This window comes from Phocoena sinus, chromosome 8 (assembly GCF_008692025.1).
Source record: "Phocoena sinus isolate mPhoSin1 chromosome 8, mPhoSin1.pri, whole genome shotgun sequence".
NCBI lineage: Eukaryota > Metazoa > Chordata > Mammalia > Artiodactyla > Phocoenidae > Phocoena > Phocoena sinus.
The window spans coordinates 8,904,454-8,924,457 of record NC_045770.1 but is presented as its reverse complement, the minus strand read 5'-3'; the positions used below and the strand labels follow the sequence as shown (position 1 = coordinate 8,924,457).

The window sequence follows — 20,004 nt, the reverse complement described above, 5'->3', positions numbered from 1 at the left end:
GTTAAATGAACACTGGTTAAATGAACACTGCTATATTCGCTCCATGAAATATTATTCTGACAAGAAAAATGATGTAGTAAATGAATTAACTTAGAGACATGTTTACACTATTTTTTGTTAATCAAGAATAATAGGGCTTCCCTGGTGGCGCAGTGGTTGAGAGTCCGCCTGCCGATGCAGGGGACACGGGTTCGTGCCCCGGTCCGGGAAGATCCCACGTGCCGCGGAGCGGCTGGGCCTGTGAGCCATGGCCGCTGAGCCTGCGCGTCCGGAGCCTGCGCTCCGCAACGGGAGAGGCCACAACAGTGAGAGGCCCGCGTACTGAAAAAAAATAAAAATAAAAATAATAGACTGCTCTTTTTGTGGCACCTTGGAGGCAGTCGGCTGCTTCAGGATGAAGCTGAACATCTCTTTCCCGGCCACTGACTGCCAGAAGCTCAATGAAGTGGACGATGAACGAAAACTTCATACCTTTTATGAGAAGCATATGGCCACGGAAGTTGCTGCTGACGCTCTGGGTGAAGAATGGAAGGGTTATGTGGTCCGAATCAGTGGGGGGAACGACAAACAAGCTTCCCCCATGAAGCAGGGTGTCTTGACCAATGGCCGAGTCTGCCTGCCACTGAATAAGGGGCATTCCTGTTACAGACCGAGGAGGACTGGAGAAAGAAAGCACAAATCTGTACGGGGTTGCATTGTGGATGCCAGTCTGAGTGTTCTCAATTTGGTCATCGTAAAAAAAGGGGAGAAGGATATTCTTGGACTCACTGATACTACTGTGCCTCGTCGCCTGGGGCCCAAAAGAACTTGGAGAATCTGCAAACTTTTCAGTCTCTCTAAAGAGCATGATGTCCATCCGTACGTTTTGAGAAAGCCCCTAAACAAAGAAGGTAGGAAACCTAGGACCAAAGCACCTAAAATTCAGCGTCCTGTTACTCCACGTGTTCTGCAACATAAACATAGGTGTATTGCTCTGAAGAAACAGCATACTAAGAAGAATAAGGAAGAGCCTACAGGATATGCTAAACTTTTGGCCTAAAGAATGAAGGAGGCCAAAGAAAAACGCCAGGAACAGATTGTCATGAGACAGAGGCTATCCGCCCTGAGAGCTTCTACTTCTAAGTCTGAGTCCAGTCAAAAATGAGATGCTCTGGGCTTCCCTGGTGGCGCAGTGGTTGAGAGTCCGCCTGCCGATGCAGGGGACACAGGTTGGTGCCCCGGTCTGGGAAGATCCCACATGCCGCGGAGCGGCTGGGCCCGTGAGCCATGGCCGCTGAGCCTGCGCGTCCGGAGCCTGTGCTCCACAACGGGAGAGGCCGCAACAGTGAGAGGCCCGCGTACCGAAAAAACAAACAAACAAAAAAAGACAAATGATCTGAATGGACACTTCACTACAGAAGATATATGGGTGGAAATATGTATATTAAAATATGCTTAATGTCATATGTCATTGAGGAATTGCAAATTGAAACAACAATGACATACCACCACACAACTATTAAAATGGCTAAAATCTAAAACACTGACAAGGTCAAATGCTGACAAGGCTGTGGGGCAACAGGAACTCTGACTCATTGCTGGTGGGAATGCAAAATGGCTCAACCACTTACAAAGCTAAACATAGTCTTACCACACAATCCAGCAATAGTGCTTATGTCCACACAAAAACCTGCAAATGAACGTTTATAATAGCTTTATTCATAATTGTCAAAAACAGGAAGCACCCAGAAAGTCCTTCGACAGGTTAATGGAAAAACAAACTGTGGTACATCCATGCAATGGAATACTATTCAACGGATAAAGGAAATGAATTATCAAGCCATGAAAAGGCATGGAGGAATGCATATTGCTAAGTGAGAGAAGCCAACCAGAAAGGCTACATCCTGTGTGATTCCAACTATATGATAGTTTGGAAAAGGAAAAACTATGGAAGCAGTAAAAAAAAAAAATCAGTGGCAGCCAGAGGTTGGGCGGGAAGGGAAGGAGGAAGAATAGGTGGAGCAGGGGGGATTTTTAGGGCAGTGAAACGATTTTGTATGATACTGACATACACACATGCATACATGACATTATACATTTGTCAATACCCATACAACTCTACAGCACAAAGAACCAATTCTAATGTAAACTACGGAGTTTAGTGAAATAATATATCAGTAGTATTAGTTCTAAGTCATCATTATCTCTTGCCTAGATTATTTAGAGAACTGCTTAAGTGGTCTTCCTGCTTCCATCCAGTTACCTCTCTGACCTCATCTCCTATTGCTGCTCCCAGCTCCGGTCACACCAGCCTTCTTCCTGTTTCTTGAATATACAAAGCATGTGGATGAACTTCTATTTTTGTTTGAATGTTTTTTTGAAGTTTATTTTATTCGTTTTTTTATACAGCAGGTTCTTATTAGTTATCTATTTTATACATATTAGTGTATATATGTCAATCCCAATCTCCCAGTTCATCCCCCTGCCTTTCCCCCCTTGGTGTCCATATGTTTGTTCTCTACATCTATGTCACTGTTTCTGCCTTGCAAACCAGTTCATCTGTACCATTTTTCTAGATTCCACATATATGCATTAATATACGATATTTGTTTTTCTCTTTCTGACTTACTTCACTCTGTATGACAGTCTCTAGATCCATCCACATCTCTAAAAATTACCCAATTTTGTTCCTCTTTATGGCTGAGTAATAGTCCATTGTATATATGTACCACATCTTCTTTATCCATTTGTCTGTCGATGGGCATTTAGGTTGCTTCCATGGCCTGGCTATTTTAAACAGTGCTGCAATGAACATTGGGGTGCATGTGTCTTTTTGAATTATGGTTTTCTCTGGGTATAAGCCCACTAGTGGGATTGCTGGGTCATATGGTAATTCTCTTTATATTGAGCTGCATGAGCTGTTTATATATTTTGGAGATCAATCCTTTGTCCATTGATTCATTTGCAAATATTTTTCCCATTCTGAGGGTTGTCTTTTCATCTTGTTTGTAGTTTCCTTTGCTTTGCAAAAGGTTTTAAGTTTCATTAGGTCCCATTTGTTTATTTTTGTTTTTATTTCCATTACTCTAGGAGGTGGATCAAAAAAGATCTTGCTGTGATTTATGTCAAAGAGTGTTCTTCCTATGTTTTCCACCCAGAGTTTTACAGTGTCCAGTCTTATATTTAGGCCCCTAATCCATTTTGAGTTTATTTTTGTGTATGGTGTTAGGGAGTGTTCTAATTTCATTCTTTTACATGTAGCTGTCCAGTTTTCCCAGCACCACTTATTGAAGAGACTGTCTTTTCTCCATTGTATATCCTTGCCTCCTTTGTTGTAGATTAGTTGAGCATAAGTGTGTAGTTTTATCTCTGGGCGATCTATTCTGTTCCATTGATCTATATTTCTGTTTTTGTGCCAGTACCATATTGTCTTGATTACTGTAGCTTTGTAATATAGTCTGAAGTCAGGGAGTCTGATTCCTCCAGCTCCATTTTTTTCCCTCAAGACTGCTTTGGCTATTCAGGGTCTTTTGTGTCTCCATACAATTTTTAAGATTTTTTGTTCTAGTTCTGTAAAAATGTCATTGGTAACTTGATAGTGATTGCATTGAATCTGTAGATTGCTTTGGGTAGTACACTCATTTTCACAATATTGATTCTTCCCATCCAAGAACATGGTATATCTCTCCATCTGTTGGGATATCTCTCCATCTGTTCGTATATCTCTCCATCTGTTCGTATCATCTTTAATTTCTTTCATAGTGTCTTATAATTTTCTGCATACAGGTCTTTTGTCTCCTTAGGTAGGTTTATTCCTAGGTATTTTATTCTTTTTGTTGCAATGGTAAATGGGAGTGCTTCCTTAATTTCTCTTTCAGATTTTTCATCATTAGTGTATAGGAATGCAAGAGATTTCTGTGCATTAATTTTGTATCCTGCAACTTTACCAAATTCATTGATTATCTCTAGTAATTTTCTGGTGACATCTTTAGGATTCTCTATGTATAGTATCACGTCATTCTCCATGTATAGTAAAACAGTGATAGTTTTACTTCTTCTTTTCCAATTTGTATTCCTTTTATTTCTTTTTCTTCTCTGATTGCCGTGGCTAGGACTTCCAAAAGTATGTTGAATAATAGTGGCGAGAGTGGACATCCTGTCTTGTTCCTGAACTTAAAGGAAATGCTTTCAGTTTTTCACCATTGAGAATGATGTTTGCGGTGGGTTTGTCATATATGGCCATTATTATGTAGAGGTAGGTTCCCTCTATGCCCATTTTCTGGAGAGTTTTTATCATAAATGGGTGTTGAATTTTGTCAAAAGCTTTTTCTGCATCTATTGGGATGATCATATGTTTTTGTTTTTGCTTTTGTTTTTTTGCAGTACGCGGGCCTCTCACTGCCACGGCCTCTCCCGATGCGGAGCACAGGCTCCGGACGCGCAGGCCCAGTGGCCATGGCTCACGGGCCCAGCCACTCTGCAGCACGCGGGATCCCCACGGACTGGGGCACAAACCCGCGTCCCCCGCATCGGCAGGCAGACTCCCAACCACTGCGCCACCAGGGAAGCCCTGTATTTTTTTAAAAATAAATTTATTTATTTATTTTTGGCTGCATTGGGTCTTTGCTGCTGCTCGCAGGCTTTTCTCTAGTTGCTGCAAGTGGGGGGCTACTCTTCGTTTGTGGTACACAGGCTTCTCATTGCGGTGGCTTCTCTTGTTGCGGAGCATGGGCTCTAGGCACACAGGCTTCAGTAGTTGTGGCACACGGGCTCAGTAGTTGTGGCTCGAGGGCTCTAGAGCACAGGATCAATAGTTGTGGGGCACGGGCTTAGTTGCTCTGATGCATGTGGGATCTTCCCGGACCAGGGTTCAAACCCTTGTCTCCTGCATTGGCAGGCGGATTCTTAACCACTGCACCACCAGGGAAGCCCGATCATATGGTTTTTATTCTTCAATTTGTTAATATGGTGTATCATATTAATTGAATTGCGTAAATTGAAGAATCCTTGCATCCCTGGGATAAATCCCACTTGATCATGGTGTATCATCCTTTTAATGCGTTGCTGGATTCTGTTTGCTAGTATTTTGTTGAGGATTTTTGCATCTATATTCATCAGTGATATTGGTCTGTAATTTTCTTTTCTTGTTGTATCTTTGTCTGGTATTGGTATCAGGGTGATGGTAGCCTCATAGATTTAGTTTGGGTGTGTCCCTTCCTCTGCAATTTTTTGGGAGAGTTTGAGAAAGATGGGTGTTCGCTCTTCTCTAAATGTTTGATAGAATTCACCTGTGAAGCCATCTGGTCCTGGACTTTTGTTTGTTGGAAGATTTTAAATTACAGTTTCAATTTCATTACTTGTGTTTGGTCTGTTCATATTTTCTGTTTCTTCCTGGTTTAGTCTTGGAAGTTTATACCAATTTGTCTATTTCTTTCAGGTTGTCCTTTTTTTTTTTTTTTTTCTTTTTTTGCAGTACGCGGGCCTCTCGCTGCTGTGGCCTCTCCCGTTGCGGAGCACAGGCTCCGGACACGCAGGCTCAGCAGCCATAGCTCACGGTCCTAGCCACTCCGCGGCATGTGGGGTCTTCCCGGACCGGGGCATGAACCCGTGTCCCCTGCATTGGCAGGTGGACTCTCAACCACTGCGCCACCAGGGAAGCCCACGTTGTCCATTTTGTTGGCATACAGTTGCTTGTAGTAGTCTCTTAGGATGCTTTGTATTTCTGTGGTGTCCATTGTAACTTCTCCTTTTTCATTTCTAATTTTATTGATTTGAGTCCTCTCCCTCTTTTTCTTGATGAGTCCGGCTAAAGTTCTACCAATTTTGTTTATTCTCAAAGAACCAGCTTTTAATTTTATTGATCTTTGCTATTGTTTTCTTTGTATCTATTTCATTTATTTCTGCTCTGATTTTTATGATTTCTTTCCTTCTACTAACTTTGGGTTTTGTTTGTTCTCTTTTCTCTAGTTCCTTTAGGTTTAAGGTTAGATTGTTTATTTGAGATTTTTCTTGTTTCTTGAGGTAGGCTTGTACTGCTATAAACTTCCCTCTTAGAACTGCTTTTGCTGCATCCCATAGGTTTGGATTGTCGTGTTTTCATTATAATTTGTCTCTAGGTATTTTTTGATTTCCTCTTTGATTTCTTCAGTGTTCTCTTGGTTATTTAGTAATGTATTGTTTAGCCTCCATGTGTTTGTGTTTTTTACGTTTTTTTCCCTGTAATTGATTTCTAATCTCATAGCATTGTGGTCAGAAAAGATGCTAGATATGATTTCAATTTTCTTAAATTTACTGAGGCTTGATTTGTGACACAAGAAGTGATCTATCCTGGAGAATGTTCCGTGCGCACTTGAGAAGAAAGTGTAATATGCTGGTTTTGGATGGAATGTCCTATAAATATCAATTAAATCTATCTGGTCTATTGTGTCATTTAAAGCTTCTGTTTCCTTTTTTATTTTCATTTTGGATGATCTGTCCATTGGTGTAAGTGAGGTGTTAAAGTCCCCCACTATTATTATGTTACTGTTGATTTCCTCTTTTATAGCTGTTAGCAGTTGCCCTATGTATTGAGGTGCTCCTATGTTGGGTGCATATATATTTATAATTGTTATATCTTCTTCTTGGATTGATCCCTTGATCATTATGTAGTGTCCTTCCTTGTCTATTGTAACATTCTTTATGTTAAAGCCTATTTTATCTGATATGAGTATTGCTACTCCAACTTTCTCTTGATTTCCATTTGCATGGAATATCTTTTTCCATCCCCTCACTTTCAGTGTGTATGTGTCGCTAGGTCTGAAGTTGGTCTCTTGTAGACAGCATATATATATGGGTCTTGTTTTTGTATCCATTCAGCGAGCCTGTGTCTTTTGGTTGGAGAATTTAACCCATTCATGTTAAAAGTAATTATCAATATGTATGTTCCTATTACCATTTTCTTAATTTTATGGGTTTATTTGTAGGCCCTTTTCTTCTCTTGTGCTTCCCACTTAGAGAAGTTCCTTTAGCATTTGTTGTAGAGCTGGTTTGGTGGTGCTGAATTCTCTTAGCTTTTGCTTGTCTGTAAAGCTTTTGATTTCTACATCAAATCTGAATGAAATCCTTGCCAGGTAGAGTAATCTTGGTTGTAGGTTCTTCCCTTTCATCACTTTAAATATATCATGCCACTCCCTTCTGGCTTGTAGAGTTTCTGCTGAGAAATCAGCTGTTAACCTTATGGGAGTTCCCTTGTATGCTATTTGTCATTTTTCCCTTGTTGCTTGCAATAATTTTTCTTTGTCTTTAATTTTTGTCGATTTGATTACTATGTCTCTTGGCATGTTTCTCCTTGGGTTTATCCTGCCTGGGTCTCTCTGTACTTCCTGGACTTGGGTGGCTATTTCCTTTCCCATGTTAGGGAAGTTTTCGACTATAATCTCTTCAAATATTTTCTCAGGTCCTTTCTTTCTCTCTCTCTCTCCTCCTTCTGGGACCCCTATAAATGCGAATGTTGCTGCATTTAATGTTGTCCCAGAGGTCTCTTAGGCTGCCTTCATTTCTTTTCATTCTTTTTTCTTTATTCTGTTCCGTGGCAGTGAATTCCACCATTCTGTCTTCCAGGTCACTTATCCGTTCTTCTGCCTCGGTTATTCTGCTATTGATTCCTTCTAGTGTATTTTTCATTTCAGTTATTGTATTGTTCATGTCTATTTGTTTGTTCTTTAATTCTAGTAGGTCTTTGTTAAACATTTCTTGCATCTTCTCGATCTTTGCCTCCATTCCTTTTCTGAGGTCCTGGATCATCTTCACTATCATTATTCTGAATTCTTTTCCTGGAAGGTTGCCTATCTCCACTTCATTTAGTTGTTTTTCTGGGGTTCTATCTTGTTCCTTCATCTGGTACAAAGTCCTCTGCCTTTTCATTTTGCCTGTCTTTCTGTGAATGTGGTTTCCCTTCCACAGGCTGCAGAATTGTAGTTCTTCTTGCTTCTGCTGTCTGCCCTCTGGTGGATGAGGCTGTCTAAGAGGCTTGTGCAAGCTTCCTGATGGGAGGGACTGGTGTGGATGAGCTTCTTATGTTGGCAATATTCTGCATATTACCACACATTGAAGCCATGAGAGAAACTCATTCTTGAGGACACAAAAGTTTGCATTTGGAACCCTCTCAGTTCTACATTCTGCCATATGTATCTCTTCCTTTGACTGGCTCTAATTTGTATCCTTTTATTATAACAAAACTACTTCCTGAGTCCGTTGAGTCATTGTAGCAAAGGATAGAACCTGAAGGTGGTCATGGAAGCTTCCTAATTTGTAGCCAGCTGGTCTGAAGTAAGGGTGGCCCTAGGGATCCCTGAACTTGCAGTTGGTGCCTACTCTCAGGCACACTTGGCAGTCTGGAGGTCTGTGCTCTTAACCTCGGTTGGCTCTAACAGTAGCATTAGAAGAATTTAGGCAACAATATCTAGTATCTCAGGTTGCGAGAAATAGTGGTGTCCCGCAGGCAATGATGGTTTAGAACTACTGAGTTTCCACAGCCTGCATTAGATCCTGGATGGTACCCAGTGGCTCTACGTGAACATCATAACACCACATATTTGTACAACTTACCTTGGCAAATATCAAATCTGAGTTTCTAAACAGGTAATATCTTCCTTTTAGAAGCAAAGAAACTGAAGTGAAGGGGAGACACTTGTCCAAGGTCACTAGACTCAAACACAGGTGTTCTACTTCAACACAGAACTCTTTATAGTAGCACCCACAAACTACAGAAGTCAATGATAACACATAAGCAGGGGTATCTTTATGATCAGTTCTGCCTAAGCCCTTGTTAGGAAATTAAAGGCAACTGGGTTCCTCCAGACTTAGGACTCAGGATCCTCTTCCACATATGTGACTTTCTTCTTTGGGGGCAGTGAAATTTGGGGGAAAATCTCTAGAAACCCAGGTCTTTGCCAGTTAGAGAACCACATATTCCCTTAGAGCTCATAATGGTCTCATATTATTGGCCTTTCCCAGGGGAGGAGAGAATTCGTTACTCTCAGAAAGACCAAAATTAGGTATGTAAGGAAACTTTCAGTTCAGAGACTTGAGAGAGCCTGTCCCAGAATTGTATCACACTACTAACATATGAAAGTTCTTGAGTGCATTGAAAGATGATAAGCCAAGCCTACAAACCAAATGGAAAATGGCAAACATACGAGTAGTCCGTTTCAAGAAAAAAAATACAATTGGCTCTTAAGCAAATAAAATATTCCCAATCTCACTCATAATATGCAAAATACAAATTAAAACTACAAGAAGATGTCATATTTACCTGTCAGATTGGCAGAGAAAAAAATTTGGATAACACATTGTGCTGTGAGATCTGGGGAAACCTCATCTGGCACCCTCTTGTGTTGCTGGGGAGATTCAAAATTGGTATAACCTCTGTGAAGGGGGCTTGGCAACACTTTACAAATGCATATTTGCATTTGACTCAGCAAGTTCACTTTGAGGAATTTATTCTAAAAACGTATCCACTGGTTAGTGTAAAGATGTCTGCTGTATATTGAAAAACACTGTCACAATATTTTACAATGCTTTCCATTAAGAGATGAATCTGTTTTCCCCACTCTTTGAATCTGGAATGGCCCTGGGGCTTGCTTGCAATAAAATGTAGCAGAAGGGTTCCAGAGCCTAACCTCTCATGCTCTTGGAATTCTGCCCTTGGACCAGTTGGTGGTTAGAAGCTGGAAAAACACCAAAGACGCTGTTAGCAAAGCCTGGAGGAATGGTGAACAAACAGTTGCTAGAGGCTGAGAAAGCAGTAAGAAAATAGTTATTAGAGGCTGGAGAATGGACAACACGTGTTATGTATGATGGAATAATTGCCAAAATGTTGCCTGTGGAAACTTGAAAGATAAGAAATGTACCTAATAAACTTTAAAATATACGATAAAGAGATCTCCAGACAGAATGTTGAAAGTGCCATTTGGTTTCTTCTAAGGGAGTGTAATAACGCACAGGAAGAGAAGGGTGAGTGAAAGAAGGCACCATGCAATTTACAAGCAGAATCTGGAGGAGACGCAGAAGCACAAGGATTTGCTGGTTTGGCTGATATAACTGTCTCTTATCCCGTTTTCCCAGCTCATTAATATTTCTCAGCATTGAAAGAGTCCAAGGCCAAAAATCAAATCAAGGGTGTGGCTGTGAGAACCTTTGTTAAGTAAGACTCCTGAATGATTTAAGGTAAATGCCTAAAGGACTCTCAGCAAGGGCTTCTGAGAATCTTAAGGATGCTTTCCCGCAGTAGCTCCAAATTATTGCCCCCAGAGACCTTGATTGTCTTGGTATATGTGACATGAAACACCACAAAGTTCCCCTATTTTGGGCTTCCCTGGTGGCGCAGTGGTTGAGAGTCCGCCTGCCGATGCAGGGACGCGGGTTCGTGCCCCGGTCCGGGAAGATCCCACATGCCGCGGAACGGCTGGGTCCGTGAGCCATGGCCGCTGAGCCTGCGCGTCCGGAGCCTTGCTCCGCAACGGGAGAGGCCACAACAGTGAGAGGTCCACGTATCGCAAAAAAAAAAAAAAGTTCCCCTATTTTGATAGCATTGAGTTAATTGGATCACTTGAATACCAGCAGGGAGGATATACACCCTAAAATGGTTGGGGGGTGCCTGGTAGCTATTAGGGTCCGGTTGTCTGGGGGCATGCCTAAGAGGTCCACTCCAAGCTTGAGGACAAGTTCCTGTACCTTGCGCCACCTACCACATGGAGGTGTAGATCTGGTAGGCTTCTTGGGATTTTGGAGACAGCATATACCATGTTAGGGAATACCACTCCAATCTATGTATTAGTGACTTTAAAGGTCACACATTATGAGGGGGGCCAGAGCAAGAGCAAACTCTGTAGCAGGTTCTGGGTACCGTTTAAGTGGCCTTGCTGCCTGGACCTATGACCAGTAGATTCCTTGGTGCTAGTGGTGTTAGTTGTACATGTGTATGCCATGTAGAGTTTTTGCAAGCTCCACTGGGAAAACTGTAGTGTAGACCTCCAGGGTTCTGCTGCATGGCTGTGCCTGTAACAGTTAATGTTCCCAGAAGCAGATCTTAACCGATGATGGAGAGTTGGTAAATAAATATCCCAACATTCTTGCTCTTCCCTGTGGGGTAGCTCTGAGGTGTGTCCTACACCATCTCCCAGGGCTCCCTGACGGGATTAAACCCCAGTTGCCCACGCTCACCCTTTATTGCCCTCCTTCCTTTTTTTTAAACACCTCTATTTCCCTACTGGTGGTCCTCTTCCCCAGGTAAACTCCTTGCACTCTAATCCTCGTCTCAGCATCTATCTCTGGAAGTTCCAAACTAACCTACCAATAATTAGAAAAATAATTAGAAAAAAAGAAAAGAGTCTTGCTCATCTATGACTCCTAGCCCCAAACAGAGCTTTTCCCCAAATTGAATGTTCCCATGATGCAGTACCCTGGCTTATTGACAGATCAGTGAGCTTTCTGCTGTACTGCAAGGGCATACATTCTCTCTCTCTCTCTCTCTCTCTCTCTCTCTCTCTCTCTCTCTCTCACTCTCTTTTTACATTTTATTATTATTTTTTAATTTGGCCACACATCTTGCAGGATCTTAGTTACCTGACCAGGGACTGAACCCAGGCCCCAGCAATGAAAGCGCCAAGTCCTAACCACTGGACCACCAGGGAATTCCCCGTACATACTCTCTTGATTACAGGTGAAGGTCGGCCAGAAGCCACCTGAAGCATCAGAGGTGAAGTAGTTTTCTACTCTCACAGAGCTTTGGTGGATACCGAGAACTTCCATTCACTGATGCATTCTGGTAGACACTATACTAACATTTTACATGCATTATCTTATTGTCACGTTATAAGTGAGATGTTTGGCCTTAGCTCAGAGCAGTTAATTTACTTTTCCAAAACCTGATCACTGGTTAATGATGAATCTAAACTTTGATGCTGGGACTGTATGACCTCAGCTTATGCTTTAAACCTATATTACTTTCCTTGTGTCAGTCACCACAGTTCTACCATTTGGAAGATTTGGAACTGGAAACATGGGACAGAAGTAGCAATGGTGGGGCTCCCACTACAACTGGGCACCATTAACAAGACGCCGCAACTCCCTCAAACTGCATCTCTCTACTAGATAACTTGGGTTTTGCAAGATATGGGGTAAGTTCTGTTTCAGTGCCTTAAGTAGGTCATGAAAATTCCTTGTTGAACAAATAACTGAAAGAAGACAGAACCAACTGTGTGTATGTACACAGGCTAATAAAGGTTGTTACAGTTAGTAGTGGGGAAAAGCAATAAACAAACTTATGAAATCTCCTTATGTTTATCAATTAATTTCAGAGACCAAATGTTGGTTTGAATGAGTCTCACTATTTGCATTGATCAACAGTATCTCAATAAAAGTGGGGTTTTTTGAACCTAGCTTCTTCGTATGAGAGTCAAGACAATATGACATTCCGTAAGTGTGATAGATGTGAACACGATTTTATTTTTTGATGGTTGTTAATGGCCTATAACCAGGGCACAACCTCCCAGGTAAACATTTAACTTTGCAGCATTAGTAGAAGATGATTCACTAACTTTTAAAATTATTTTCCCCTTATATCACTATCCCATTAGGTTTGTAGCTTTTAAGTCCATATACTCAGACACAGGTACGAATAAATACACATATATTATTTGTAGTATGTGACAGTTTACATAAGGGCTTCCTAGTACAAAGCGGGTTGTTAGTTTTGCATCTCAAATTAGTTCCTGCTAATCCAGCAACTAAAGCAAATTCCTTTGTGAAAAAAAGTTTCCTAGCATGGCCTGGTAATTGTTTTAATGGATTTTCAATGAGGGGTGAAGTACCATGCTATGTGCCCTGCAGGCATGCCATAAATATGTTTTGACTGACTCTGTTAACAATTCACATAGGAAAAAAACCCCAAAACAACCAAATATGTACTGTTTCAATTATTTTTTTTCTCATAGTCTCTGTCTTTAGCACAGATATCTATAAACATTTTAGGCCACCAAGGGACCTGCTGCAGTGGTAGGGAACTGCCCAGTGAAGTTTTACTTAGACTAAGATGGTCAGTATTACCTGAGATTTGCACATCCCCAAGGGAGGGAGGAAGCTGCAAGCCGAAGAACTGAGGGTAATGGCTCACCTGTGTTAGAGACCCTTAACAATGGTATAGACAACTTCCTGTTTTCTATGTAAGGTATAGATCTGCTCTGACCCTGGCACTGTGGTGGATACTACTCTATTCTCAATATCTGTTGCACATACAACTGAGATAGAAAAAGGTGCATAAAACCGAATCTTCACCTGCTTGTCTCCCAAAACATTCATTGAGCCTTCCTGTAAGACATTATATATATACATATTTTTTTTCACACAAACACATATGTATGTATATTATTGCTGTGAGCCTGTAACTCTTGCCCAAGTTGTTGTATGATTTAGGTTTTGTAACATACTGAGGATCCTCTGAGGGAGGGGTAGATTACAGACCATCCATGTGCCCATTAGACTGCAAACTGGAATTCAGTAAGAAGGCCCTGGAATGGACTCTAGAGTTAAAATAAAGCGTTCATTTTTAGTTTGAGGAAGATTCAGTATAAGCAAGAGAACAAAGAACCATCGGGTGGTAGGAAATAGAGGTTGACTGCCAGATGGGGGCTGGGAAAAAGAAGCCAAGCACTGGGGCTTAAAGCCGTTCAGGGCTGCCACGTGTGTATGCGGCGCCAGAAACCTCTGGTTTGAAGTTACATTTTTGGCATTTTTCTTAGTTAAGTAACCCATTTTCTTCCATCTACAAGAGGGTGAACCTCTTTTCAGGAAGGAAAAACTAGCATGTCTCAGTGAGCCCTTGAGGAAACTCAAGGGATCTACTCAAGTACCTTGAGTAGCAGCAGTTACAAAGGTATTTTCAAGTAACTGCTCTCCCTGCCTCAACTCCCAAGTCATTTAAGTAGAGAAACAGCCTTTTGTCCTCGCTCTGATTTGAAAAAAGTAGTTTAGGCCAGGCTTCAAGTCCAGGGTTAGTTCTCATTAATGGGGCAAGGTCTGCCACCTGGTGGTAGGAAATAAAATTCCACCTGCTTTTCTCATCTAATCTTTTGCTATACTTTTTTTTTTTTTGTCACATTTTTACAAAACCCATCCTCAGCCTCTGACTTGGGCTTGCCTGCCCCCAGCCAAAGTCTTGTAACTGGTGATAATGATGCTGACATGTCGAGGAGAATTTTTCAGCAAATATCTGGATCTTAAATCACCTGTAGAGTATTTTAGAGCAGCTGGGAGAAGCAAAGGTGAGGAAGAGGGGACTGGTAGGTGTTAGGGTTCTCCTAAAGAAGAAGGAAAGCATTCATTCATTCACGGAGTCACCATTGAGCACCCAAAACCATGCTAATCAGAATAAAATGCCTTTCCTTGAAAAAAAAACATGCTAATGAATTTGCAAACAGAAATGTGTAAGATAACATCCCTGCACCTTTAGTGACAAAGAGATGAATGGATGACCAAGATAGGTTGGGAAAATAAATTAGGGTAATTCTTGTTTCCATTAGGAGGCTGAGGAGAGCGCAGAATCGTTTGAGTCCATTAGGGGGAGTGCTAAGTCTCCAGACAAGAAACACACACACTAGGCTAATTCTGGAATATGCCCACAATTGCTTGGGGATATAGCCTATCTACCCCTCACAGAGAGTGAAGATACCCCAGGACCCTGGGGAGCTTGAACTTCCAATAACCTTCTCCAGCACTGCACACACATCAGTTCTTTCCTCTTTTACCAGCCCTTATTTCTCCTTCCATCTAGGTCAGCTCTCTCAAATTGTGGCCTCAGCACCGCCATCACTTGGGAAACTTTTAGAAATGCAAATTCTCAGGCCCTACGACTTCCCAGACTAAATAAATCAGAAACCCTGGGAGTGTTTTTAACAAGCCCTCCAGGCAATTTTGATGCATGCCAAAGTTTGAGAACCATTAGTCTACAAAACTATGTGGGTATGGACCAGGGAGACTGGTAGGAATGGAAGGGAAGGGAAGGGAAGAAGCAACGGTTCCTGCAGGCCAATCTGGTTAGCCCCATGGAGTGTTAGAAGCAGAGGAAGCAGAGAACAGCTGTAAACGGATATGACACTGCACCCAGTGGATTTTGCCAACTCAGCTTGGCACCAGTGTTGTGGACACTAACCCCCCAGTTCGCCCTAGGTTAGAATGGTGACCGTACCACGACCTTCAGACTTGCGACACGGACTCAGCCTTCAATTCGTGCCACTCCAGAGAAGTAGCTGCACAGTGTCAAGTCCAGGTAAGGTCAATCAGGGCTGTGTTAACTGCTACTGACACTCAGTTTCAACTCTCTCCACTCCCTTCCAGATCCATGACAGGCCCGCCTCACCTCCTTGGCAGTGTAGTGTATTGGAAAGCCCCCTTAGCACACCCTCCCACCTCCTCCCGCTTGGGGTTGGGATACCTGGATTGAATGGTTTGATGGTTTGAGTTACCATCAAACCCCTGGCAGCACTCGGCACCTTGCTCCCTCTTCTGTTGGACGGAGAGAATACTACAGTGGGCCCTCTGGGTCCGTTGGTTCTGCAATCACAGGTTCCACCAGCTGTGGATCGAAAATACTGAGAAAAAAAAATTCCAGAAAGCAGAACTTGAATTTGCTGAGGGAGAGCAACTATGTACTTACATAGTGTTTACACTGTATTAGGAGTTTTAAGTAATCTAGAGATGATTTAAAGTATATAAGAGGATGTGCATAGGTTATATGCAAATACTAGGACATTTTAGGTAAGGGACTTGAGTATCCGATTTTTGGTATGGGGGTCCTGGAACCAATCCCCAGAGGATACCCAGGGAGGACTGTACTTACTAAAGGGAAATGCTATTTAAATGTACAGTATCGCGGCACCTATAGCACTTACAGCATGGCAGGCATCATTCCTTAGTATTTTTCTGCCACCCGTTCCCATCCTCCCCCCATCCCGTCTGCCTGTGTCTCCCTACCTTGCATTTTTAGCACAAAATGGGCATTTAAATGGTGTGGAATGAACAGCCGAAGCATGCTTCTACTATCTGCTTTTTTTTTTTCTCTAGCTGCTGCCCAGAAGTGTCAGGCCAGAGCCAGGGGCTCAGACTTTGCCAGTCTCTTCCAAAGAAACCACTCTTTTTAAGGGGAAAGCAATAAGCTTATTCCGGCGCCTCCCTGCGGCACCTCCCTGCCTTCCAGTCCTCCTCCCCACGCGTGGGTACACAAACAGCCGAAGCGGAGGTGGCAGTGGGGGGGACGGGTTCCTGTACCTCCAAAGTTCCGGCTCACCTCGCCCGGAGTCCGTCTAACTCCGCTGCAGACGGGAAGATGGGGCCTGGGCCGGGAACGGAGCCTTCCCCCCACCTCCCCGGGCTCGGGGCCTGTCAGGCCGCATCTGCTCCAAATTTATAGCTCCTCCTCGGGCCGCCGCCGGCCTCTCCACGGCCTCTTTACCAAGTGCAGCCCCAGCTGAGACCCCTCCCGCGGGGAGGGAGAGGACACACCCGCGCCCGCCCCGGGCTGGGGGCGGGGAGCAGGTGTGAAGCGGGGCTCGCAGCCGCGCGCGCGGTCACTCTCCGTCGCACCGCGGAGACCCGGTTTCGTTCCCTACGTGCACACAATGGGGCCGGGGCCTGGCCGAGGGCGGCTCATTACCCCGATGGGCCGGGGAGCGGGTGTTGAAGGATGGGGGAGAGGGGGAGGGCCGGCCGCCAGATCGCTGCGCGCAGACCCAGGGGCCGGAGCGCGCGAGGGCGGAGGGGCGAGGCCTGCACCGCGGACATAGGTCCAGTTGCGGCCGAGCTCCGAGCCTCGCCAAACCCCCAACGCCCGGGCCAATCTGGGCCCCCAAGGCCGGGCGGGAGGAGGAGCCAGGGAACAACAAGAGGCCCAAGGGGTCTGGGGAGGGACGGGCGGCGCCCGGGGAGCGCGCGCCCTGCTGGGCTGCTGATTGCCTATTGTCCGCGTCCCCTCCACGCCCAGAGCCCGGCCGCCGCCCCGCGCGCTCGCCTGGCTTTAACTCCTTCTCCCTGCTGGCCCCGTCCGTTCGAAAAGAGCAGCTAGCGCCGCCGGCGCGTGCCGGGGAAAGGGTCTTTCAAGGAGGGAGCCTGGGGGGAGGAGAGGAAGGGGAGGCAGGAAGCAGAGGCTGCACAGAAAAGCACTAGCCGGCCTCCAGCACCGTCCCTCATTCGTGCCTGGGGATCACGGGACTTTCACTCGCTCCCCTCCCGCGCCCCAAATGCTACGTCTCCCCAGGTTGACGAACTGTTCTCTAGCCCGAACTGTTCCGGGAGAGATGCCCTCTTTTTATTTTATTTTCCTGGGCAGTGGAAGCCTTTGTCTGGGCTTTGGAATGCTGAGGTAAAAGCTGGGACGTCTGGACAGGTGTGTGTACCTTTGACGTTGAGGTAGAAGACTTGGATAGAGGAGGGAGGGAACTAAAGGAAGTGTGCTAGGTTGTGACGGCCCCTGACACCCAGCTCCCTGCTCCCTAATGCTGGGGTGTCTTCTGTCCCAGGGAACTCGCGCTGGTCTTTATGGCTTTGTTTCATGCTCCTCTTTGCCACACTCTTACGTTCCCTGGGAAATGGGCACCTCTGGGAAAGGACCTGAAAAGGGACAGCGAGGTCTAGAGATAAAGCGCCCACCACTGAGGGTTCGGACTCACGGGGTGGTGGTGGGGGTGGGTAGCGTTGAGTGGAAGCTGAAGCTCACCAGAATCTGGCGGCTCGTGGACCAAATCTAGGCGACAGACACATTTTGGCCCGTTAAGTATTTTTAAGCATTCTATTATGGATAATAGCATATTCTGGATAATAAACATATACAAAATTAGAGAGACTAATAGAATGAGCCCCATGGATCCATCACTCAGCTTCAGCACTTGTCCATTCAAAAACAATCTTCCTTCATCTGTCCCCACCTCTCTCCCCTCGTGATTTTGAAGCAAATGTCAGAAATCATATTTCTTCTGGAAATATTTCAAAGTAGTCCTAAAAGGTAAGGTCTCATTAAATAACATAATAAGAGTAATAACATTGTCACGCCTAAAATATATCTCCCAATATATAATCAATATTCAAACTTCCCCAGTTGTTTCAATGATTTTTCTTCATTGTTGTTGTTCAGATTAGGATCCAGATGAATCCGTACAGAGCAATGTCTGTTAACTGGATGTTCCCCTCTAATCTTTCTCTTCTTTTTTCTTTGCAAATGACAAAACTGGGTCATTTGTTCTGTAGAATTTTCCACAGTTTGAATTTTGTTGAATGTATCCCCATGGTTTCATTTAACACGTTCTTCTGCCCCTATATTTCCTGTAAATTGGTTGTTAGATATAAAGGCTTGATCAATGAATGCTTGATATTTTTTTTGCAAGAGTACTTCATAGGCAATACTGTGTAATCGTATCAGGAGTAATGTCTGCTTGTCTGTTTTTTGTTGTTGTTATATCAGCATCCAGTTTCCAGTAAAGATCATTGCCTGGATCCATTATTTCATTAGGGATTGCCAAATTGTGGCATTCTAATTCTGTGATTCCATCTTCATTTATTAGCTGGAATACTTTTCTAAAGAAAACCTGTCATCAACTATTTGTTTACTCTTCGGTACATCCAAGTAGAAAAGGTAGGATAAAGGCTTGATTCTTTTCCTTTACCTATTATTTCTCAAAATAATGAACCAATTCCTTAGCATCCTCTAAAGGTAAGCAATGATTTAAAAAAAAAAATCATTATGGGGGCTTCCCTGGTGGCGCAGTGGTTGAGAGTCTGCCTGCCGATGCAGGGGACACGGGTTCGTGCCCTGGTCCGGGAAGATCCCACATACCACGGAGCGGCTGGGCCCGTGAGCCATGGCCGCTGAGCCTGCGCGTCTGGAGCCTGTGCTCCGCAACGGGAGAGGCCACAACAGTGAGAGGCCCGCGTACTGCTAAAAAAAAAAAAAAAATCATTATAAACTCATGGATTTAAATACATTAGATACGTTTCACACCAAGCATGTTTGGATTACATGGATATTGTTAAATTAGGAGGCACCATATTAAAAATTCTGAGTTCTGGTTTCTCCTGCAGATGATCTGGCAATCCTGAGCCCTTTTCCAACATGGCTAGAGCAGTCTGTTGTTGAAGGGCACTGCCCTTGTTACTGGACATTTATTCTTCTCCTGGTCTGCTCAGATCTTTTCTGTTACCTCCCTGGACACTGCAGGTGTGAGTTCGTAAACCAGATTCAATCTGTATTTCATCTTACAGATGAGAGAACTGGTGAAGTAATTTACCTACCTGGGACTAGAAGACAAGTCTCCTGGTCGCCTCCTCAGAGGAGAGAACCAGCTGGACTCTGCCTTGCCTTTAATTTGAGCTGAGTCAGAGACCTTGAAACACCTCAAGACAACCTTCCTCCCAGTTCCCAAAACACACTTTGCAGAGGAAACTTGAGGCTATCCCAAATTCCTCTCTGTCTCTTTCTTGCCTTCTACACCCAATCAGTCACCTACTTGCTAATTAGCCTCCCTGCCTCCATTCCTGTCCCATCCAATTCATCCTGCTCATCAAAAAGAGGTGTTCCAAACCATAAGTCTAATCATGTCACTCTCTGGCTTAAAAATCTGTCAGTAACTTCTCATTGCCTTTAGGTTAGATCTAAGTCAGCCTCCTTTGCACGTCAGACAAGGCTGCCCATGACCTGCGTCTTACCACATGCTGTCCCCTTGTCATGATCTTGTCCTCCAGCCAGACTGAATTACCCACAGGACTCTGCACACACAGTGCTGTCTATATTTTGTCCTCTGTACTTTCTATTTGCTTCTTTAAGCACCCACTCCTTCCCCAGCTAACTCTCACTTATAGTTTAAGTCCCCTTCAAGCTTTGATCTTCTTAGGAAAACTGCTTTGGGCAGGCCCTGGCTGCATTCCCTGCTCTGTTCTTCACTTCTGTGGCCTCCTGTGTGGGTTTTTGTTCTTGTATTCTCTTTTTCAAGTTAGGTTCGTTTT

At 43.9% G+C, this 20,004-nt stretch overlaps 1 protein-coding gene across 1 annotated transcript; it reads left to right on the top strand.

Annotated features, from left to right (window-relative positions):
• The first annotated feature begins 394 nt into the window (after positions 1-394).
• Positions 395-1,039, top strand: LOC116758256 (40S ribosomal protein S6-like). Its single transcript, XM_032641093.1, has one exon. It carries the CDS (start codon positions 395-397, stop codon positions 1,037-1,039), a length of 645 nt encoding a protein of 214 aa, XP_032496984.1.
• The last annotated feature ends 18,965 nt before the right edge of the window (positions 1,040-20,004 follow it).

Excerpts from the sequence above, each read along its gene's own strand:
- LOC116758256 (XM_032641093.1), top strand. The coding sequence starts at position 395 with ATGAAGCTGAACATCTCTTTCCCGGCCACTGACTGCCAGAAGCTCAAT.